The sequence below is a fragment of the Pituophis catenifer genome, unplaced genomic scaffold (assembly GCF_029215685.1).
Source record: "Pituophis catenifer annectens isolate HBS135680 unplaced genomic scaffold, rPitCat1.0.hap2 SCAF_5, whole genome shotgun sequence".
Taxonomy (NCBI): Eukaryota; Metazoa; Chordata; class Lepidosauria; order Squamata; family Colubridae; genus Pituophis; species Pituophis catenifer.
Window position 1 is genome coordinate 12,807,475 of NW_027256885.1, and position 8,080 is coordinate 12,815,554.

An 8,080-nucleotide genomic window follows, 5' to 3' on the forward strand; every position below is an offset into this window, starting at 1 on the left:
GTCACGGTCCAGATAACTTCTGACATGACTCAGGTCCCATTGCTACAAAACGGTACTAGATATATGTCAGATGACCTCAGCAATTCTAAGGGAAAAGCTAGAAATGGGATGTTATATTCCGGACTTAGATCACTGTCAAGTTCCCAGAAGCCTCATCAGAAACTGCAGTGGCACCACCTCATTGACAACCATATCAGCAAAAAAGTAATGGCAACTCCCCTAATGCTACCATCTCAGAACTCAAATAGTGGTATCGGTTGATACCAGGAAGGGAGTGTCATGCCCCAGCATACTGTTGTTCCTCTCTAGCCCCATCTAGTGGCCAGAAGAACAAATATGCCCCAACATACAAACTTTATATACTGTTGTTGCTCTCTAGCCCCATCTAGTGGCCGGAGAGATAAATGCCAAGTATATTGTTTGAAGCTGACCCCACCCCATTACCCATCAGCCCACACTCTCAAAACAAGTGCATGTTGGGAAGCCAGACTCCATTTCCTTTAGCATTTGGAGAAGGCAGAAGCACAAAGAAGAATCCATCTTAATCTGTGGCACATGGCCATCCAAGGACAAACCCACATCCCACACACAGAGCATCGCTGGTGAGATTTAAATCATTTGTATTTATTAATTGTTATGTTCAGCAGTAACCCAATACTGCCTATCTTGTATTTGGTTCTCATTGTATGTATTCCTATTTTCCCCCGTTTCACCATATCCCATTCTTTCAATAAAGCATCCAGATCTACACACACCGTCTGTTTTATTGGAGGATAGGTGGGTTTAGCTGCATGTCAAGCTGCACACAGACTAACGTGTAGTGAGGACAGAACAGTTAGGCATTATTAAACCTTGCCATGTTATTCTGTTCTGTATATTTGGCTTAATGTGGATGCCATTGTGTTTACAACTGCTAACTGAATCGTCCCCTCCCCCCCAAATGTTTTCAGCTAAACCTGGGAACAGTAGGATTTTATCGGACACAGTACAGTCCTGACATGCTGGAGGGCTTACTTCCAGCTATCCATGATCTGTCCTTACTCCCCGTGGACAGGCTAGGGCTGCAGAATGATCTCTTTTCCTTGGTAAGTGGATGCCTGCGTTTCTTTTTGTTAATCTTTTCCCTTTCCCTTTTCTCTTGTCTCTTTTTTTCCTTCAAGAGTTAAACATTACATTTGGAGGCACAATGCATTTTCAATTCATGAACTTCATATATTTTAGGTAATAAGAAAGTTCTGTAGTCCCAGTCTTAAACATTTAACTATAGTGCCATTTTCTGGTAAAATAGGTTCTGACTTCATGTCAATAACTTTAAATATTAAACATGCTGAAGTGTGAATAAATTAAGTAAATGAAGTACCAGATGGAGATCCAAACCACTCCTGGGAAGCATTCTACAAGCTGAATAGAAATTTTTCTTTACATAATTTGGAAAGGTTGATTCCTGCTATAACTACTATTTTTCATCATTTGATTCTTAGAAGTAATGTTCTGATATCTCATATGAGCAATACCTGGGTTTTTGTAGCCATCAGTTGCTGTGCTAGTAACTTTTTATTTTTAAGAACAGGTATGGAATTCCACACCAAGTGCTAAACTGTGCCCTTGTTCAGTGTGGAATACACATGATCTTGTCACTATTATAGGTTCCTCACAAACCATGCTCACAGCCCATGTTTTCAGTGAAGTTATTAGAATCAGGATATTAAATTGAATGGCTTCCACAATAAGGATGTAAGTAACTTTCCTTTCTGTTTTATACTACCTTGATGAAAAAGAGTAGATTGATTTCAGGGCTGTTAATTTCAACTCAAAGTTAATTTGGCTCTTTTAGAGATGGTAGGTATTCTTCAAATGTTAATGATTTAAAATTGGTAATGATAAAATGTAATGCAACATTGAAACCTTAGCTGCTTGTGAAGGATTTTTGGGACATACATTCATTTAATGTAGAGTACCAGTCAATCAGTTTGAGCTTTTGAATCACCCAGGTGATTTGAATTGCTTTCAAGTTTATCAGGTAACTGTTATGTATTGATACTTTTGAGCGGGAGTTTCAAACCTGCCTATGTTTCTGATTGGCTGACAGTCCCTCCAGGATTGTATATAAGGAGGGCTGCAGCCTCTGAGTTTTTGCTGAAGTCTCACTGTAAATTAAAGAGCTGTTGTCACTTGCTTGGTTGTGCCTCTCGTTATTCCCGAACCACTTCATTGGCGACGAAGGTGGGATTGAGAGCACAAGAAGCGAACCAGTGAGACACAAGCTTCAGCTAGGCGACGAGGCGAACTACAGGAGACATACCGAACATGTCTGCCTACGTTCCGCCCAAGCCTTTTGATCCGACCCGCGAAAAATGGGTCTCGTACCTAACAAGGTTCGAATGCTCGCTCGAAGCCAGCGACATGCAAGGGCTCTCCGCTAATCGGAAGAGAGCCCTCTTCCTAAGCCACTGTGGACCCGACGTGTTCGAGATGGCAGAGTCACTGTGTGAGCCAACTCCGGTCCAGACCGTCTCCTGGGACACCCTGATGGCCATGCTCCGGGCTCACTATGCTCCCGTGCCCTCCAAGTTCGTGCAACGATACCAACTCAGACAGCGCATTCAGCGAGAGGGAGAACCGGTCAGCGCTTACATGGCCAGCCTGAGAAAAGCCGCAACTCATTGCGACTATAGGGACTTGGACGATGCGTTGCTTGAGCAACTTATCTGTGGCGTTCGGGACATTAGGCTACAACGGCGCCTGCTCGCCAAGCCTGATTTGACGCTTGCTGGAGCCCTAGACGAGGCCAGGGCTCATGAAGCCTCCACAAAAGCCGCAGAAACGCTGCAGCGTCCGCTGACCAGCAAAGATAACCCCAAGTCTGCCCCGGTGCACAGAGAAGACGCCGGATCCAGCTCGGAGTCCGAGTCGGATGAGGACGTCTTCCGAACAGAGCACCAGAGAAAAGACATGGGCAGCCCGCGGCGAAGCTGCCCCAGCTGTGGAGGGCACCATGACAGACTGTCCTGCAAGTACAGGGAGGCGATTTGCAGGCGTTGCGAGAAAAAAGGGCACTTGGCGCGAGTCTGTAGAGCCATTCTGCCCAGAAAACACCAACCACGTGAGCGCCGCAGCCAACCAGAATCAGCGCGCCAGAAACAGCCAACGAGAGAAGGCGGCGCGAAAAAACGGCGCGAATTTGAACCTCGAGATGGCCGCAGCATTCACATAGACCAGGCCAGCGCGGAAATCGAGGACAAAGTCAGCACGGTGGTCGAAATCAACGGCAAGCCATGCTCGATGGAGATCGACACCGGATCGGCTCTCTCCATAATGTCTTGGGCGACCCTAAAGACCCTCCTGCCATCGTTCCGGAAGGACCAGCTCTCCAAACAGAGACTGCGCATCCTAGACTACCAGGGGAACCGAGTCCCCCTCGAAGGCGTGGGCACGTTCCGAGTCACCTACGGAGACTACGAAAGAGACCTGCCGCTGACCATCGTCACGAAGCAGCTTCCCAGCCTTCTCGGCATGGGGTGGTTCCGAGCCCTCGGCATGGGCTTCACCGGCGTCCACCAGATGCTCAAGTCATCGTTAAAAGACAGTCTCCTGACCGAGTTCCAGGACGTTTTCGGGGACACGTTGGGCAAGTATGTGGGGACCCCTATCTCCCTTAATTTAGACCCCAACGTAGCCCAAATAAGACTCAAGGCCAGACGGGTGCCTTTCGCATTGAAACCGAAGATCGATGCGGAACTGGACAAATTAATTAAACAAGGGGTGTTGGTTCCCGTTGACCATGCAAAGTGGGAAACCCCTATAGTGACCCCAGTAAAGTCTGATGGTTCAATTAGGATCTGCGCTGACTACAAGTGCACGATCAACAAGGCTTTGCAGCCGAGCGCCTATCCGGTGCCGATCGTGCATCATCTACTACACTCCCTGGGGCCCGGAAAAATTTTTGCTAAATTAGACTTGGCTCAGGCCTATCAACAATTACCAGTTGATGATGCCACGGCAGAGGCGCAAACGATTGTGACTCATAGGGGTGCATTTAAATGCACCAGGCTCCAGTTTGGGGTGAGCGTCGCACCCGGCCTATTTCAAAGCACCATGGAGCGCCTTCTGCAAGGGCTTTTTTTTTTTTTTTTTTTTTTTTTTTTTTTTTTTTTATTTGATTTATATGCCGCCCTTCTCCGGAGACTCAGGGCGGCTTACAGTGCGTTAAGCAATAGCCTTCATACTTTTGTATATTTATACAAAGTCAGCTTATTGCCCCCACAAACTGGGTCCTCATTTAACCTACCTTAGAAAGGATGGAAGGCTGAGTCAACCTTGAGCCTTGGAGAGATTCGAACCAGCAGTAAATTGCAGGCAGCTGGTCTTAATAACAGGGTGCTTTAAACCACTGTAGGCTTCCCGGAGTGGTGCCCTATTTCGATGACGTTCTAGTCAGCGCCCAGGACGAACGTCAGCTAGGGGACAGAGTAAGGAACGTCCTGTCTAGATTTAGGGAAGCGGGACATTTACATGTGACAGGGACTTAAACTTAAAAAGAACAAATGTATGATCGCTGTCCCCTCCGTTGAATTTTTGGGGTACAAGGTGGACGGCACAGGCATCCACCCTACCGAAAGCAAGGTGAGAGCTATTAGGAGCGCACCTGCCCCCAAGACCAAAGCAGAGCTCCAAGCCTTCCTTGGACTGCTCAATTTTTATTCAATGTTCCTGAAAGACAAAGCTACCGTCGCAGATCCCCTACACAAACTATTGGGGAAGAATGTACCATGGGTCTGGGGGAAACCACAAGCTGCCGCTTTTGAGGCAGTAAAGAAACTTCTATCAGAAGACAGTTTCCTAATACAATACAATGCAGCGCTACCGCTTGTATTAGTTTGTGACGCCTCCCCCGTAGGAGTTGGTGCCGTCCTAGGCCATAGACTGCCGAACGGCCTAGAGGCGCCCATTGCATTTTACTCTCGCACCCTGTCAAGCGCAGAGCGGAACTATAGTCAGTTGGACAGAGAGGCTCTGGCTGCAATTGCGGGGGTTAAAAAGTTCCACAAATACCTCTATGGCCGGCAATTCGAACTTGTGACTGATCACCGGCCTTTGCTAGGACATTTGGCAGGCGACAGGCCCACCCCCGCTGCCCTTTCCCCACGTTTGACTAGAGGGGCCATTTTTCTTTCGGCCTATTCATATCAACTTGTGCATCGACCTGGACGGACCTTGGGTCACGCGGATGCCCTCAGTCGCTGCCCCCTGCCTGACTTACTGACCAATCCAACACCAGAGGCCTCCGTCCTTCTACTGGACTCAGTAACCTTGGGACCTATTTCCTCTGCCGAAGTGGCAAAAGCCTCAGCCAGGGACCCGATCATTCGCACTGTGATGGGGTGGGTGCTGAAAGGGTGGCCGGTCAAGGTGGACGGGGGGGAATACCAAGGTTTTGTAAACAAACGGAATGAACTGTTTACGCAAGGTGGTTGTTTGTTGTGGGGCGACAGGGTGGTGGTGCCAACAAAGCTACGAACCAGGGTTTTAGAATTGCTGCACGAAGGGCATCCGGGCATTGTCAGAATGAAGAGTTTAGCCCGCAGCTATGTATGGTGGCCCAACATGGACCAAGTTATCTCCGAGTGGGTGGGGAAGTGCAGACCCTGCCAGGAGTCTCGCCCCGATCCCCCGGTAGCGCCCATCCGAGAGTGGGAGAAACCAAAAGGGCCATGGGGGAGAATCCATATCGATTTCGCTGGCCCCTTCCATGGGCAAACGTTTTTAATTGTAGTAGATGCCTTCTCAAAATGGCTCGAAATAATTCTAATGCCCTCTACCACAGCCGAGGCAGTTATTAAAGCCCTTCGCAAACTATTCGCCACACATGGCCTACCGGATACTCTGGTATCTGACAACGGGCCTCAGTTCACGGCAACCCTGTTCGAGGGTTACTTGGCCGGACTGGGCATTCGCCATGCCCTATCGGCCCCGTTCCACCCGGCTTCTAACGGATTGGCCGAACGTTTTGTAAGAACGGCCAAAGAGGCCCTATCCAGACTTGATAACGGGGACTGGCAGGCCAGGATAGACCAATTCTTAGCTGTTCAGCATGCCACACCCTGCACAGCCACAGGGAGAAGCCCAGCCGAGCTCCTCATGGGCAGGAAGCTCCGGTGCGTGTTAGATAGGCTTCACCCCAACTACTCGCACGAAAATTTCAGGGGAGAGACATCTGGACTAAGACAGTTCCAGGTTGGGTCCCCGGTGTTCGCTCGCAACTATGCCAGTGGACCGCTATGGGTTGCAGGAACCATAGTGGGCATAACAGGCCCGAAATCGTATACGGTAGACGTAGGAGTAGACAGACTCTGGAAGCGCCACATAGACCAACTGAGAAGAAGGGTAGTCGGCGAAGCAAACATCAATTTAGATATCTCCGAGCCTAACTATAACAACTTTCCCCAAACAGCTAACTCAAGCCCGGGTTCGCGAGAATACTTAGCTGACAAGCCCTGGTTCCAGCGCTGCCCCAGCGAGTCGCCACTCCCAACCGGGGATAACCACGCCCCGGACAAAATCCAGGAGGTTCCATTGGCGGAGCCGGGAGAGACAAAAAGTCCCTCCGACCAGCTCGACGCCCCACCAAACACTGAACTGCGCAGGTCAACTAGGACGAGAACTCGGCCTGGGCACCTGCAAGATTTTGTGTGTACTTATGTAAATATTTAAATGTTAGTGCCTTCTGGGAAGGGAGGGGTGTTATGTATTGATATTTGACATTTTTGCTGAAGTCTCACTGTAAATTAAAGAGCTGTTGTCACTTGCTTGGTTGTGCCTCTCGTTATTCCCGAACCACTTCAGTAACCATTATCAACTGTACACATCCACAAATACACTGCAGGTAGTCCTTGACTTACAACCAGTTGCTTAACAAACATTTGAAGTTATGACAGAATTTTTAAAAGCTACTTACAATACCCCCTCCCCCCCCCCAATGTGGTCATGTGATTACATTTAGGTCACTTGGCAACTAACTTGCATTTATGACTGGTTGTAGCATCTCATGATCACATGACTGTGACTTGCAATGGGTTTTTTTGCCAGTTTTCAGCTAAAACACCATTGGATATGTTGGATTTCCTTAACAACCACATGATTTGCTTAATGACCATGTGATTCATGTAACAACTGTGGAGACTTGCATCATGACCATTGTAAAAGTAAAATTGAGTCTGGTCACATGGTGCCTTGACTTACGACCACAACAACTTACAACTGAAATTCCAGCATTCATTGTGGCCATAATTTGAGAATTACCTGTAGCTGTAAATGATTGGCAAGTAGAATATTCCGAATTGTACATTCCTTCCCCTACCTCACTTGCACTATGATTTTGAAATCATAGAAACAGTAAGATTCTTTTGTTGTTGGTTACTGTTAAGGATATTGTTGTGTTACCAACCAGCAGAGTAAGTGCACAGAGAAACGGTACTGAGAGCAATGAATACAATACATACAAACTGGTTTAACAAAGTTTTTACTTTGTAGTGAAAAACAATTGCATAGTCTTTTAGTCAATTCAAGTCTTTAGCCATTCAAATCAGTCCGAAGTTACAGATATCTTCTTACCAAACAAACAGCAGTAGCTAATAAACAGCAATTCAACGCTGGTAACAAATCACAATGATAGCAGATCCATCCACTTCTTCACACATGACGGTAACAGTTCCAACCAGCAAGTCAAGCAATTCTGACCAACAATGACTATAGCTCGGCTCTCTCCTTATATACAGTTTACACTAGTAATTATCCACTTAAGATAAGTGGAGTCAGCAGTGCAATGACTCAACAGTACAATTTGGATAATTGCAGTCAGCAGTCAGTCAGCAGTCATTAGTCATTACAATGACTCAGCAGTACAATTACTCAGCATTACATCTTAAAGTTACAGAATACATTTAAAGTTATAGAACACATATATTGCCTGGACAACTTGTTAAGTTTACACCATATTCTAACAGTTACCACTTTCATATATGGCTTGTCTGAAAAAATAGAAGTTTCCAGGTCTGTATTGTCACCTAACTTACTAGTTTAC

General features: G+C 47.1%; 1 protein-coding gene across 1 annotated transcript in view; it reads left to right on the forward strand.

Annotated features, from left to right (window-relative positions):
* The window catches only part of NPEPPS (aminopeptidase puromycin sensitive), a 398,753-nt gene extending 397,587 nt beyond the window's left edge, over window positions 1-1,166 (forward strand). Inside the window, exons 15-16 of the mRNA XM_070944668.1 lie at window positions 951-1,085; window positions 1,161-1,166. Coding sequence (XP_070800769.1) covers window positions 951-1,085; window positions 1,161-1,166 — 141 coding nt within the window. The remainder of the gene's footprint in view (window positions 1-950; window positions 1,086-1,160) is intronic.
* Window positions 1,167-8,080: the final 6,914 nt, after the last annotated feature.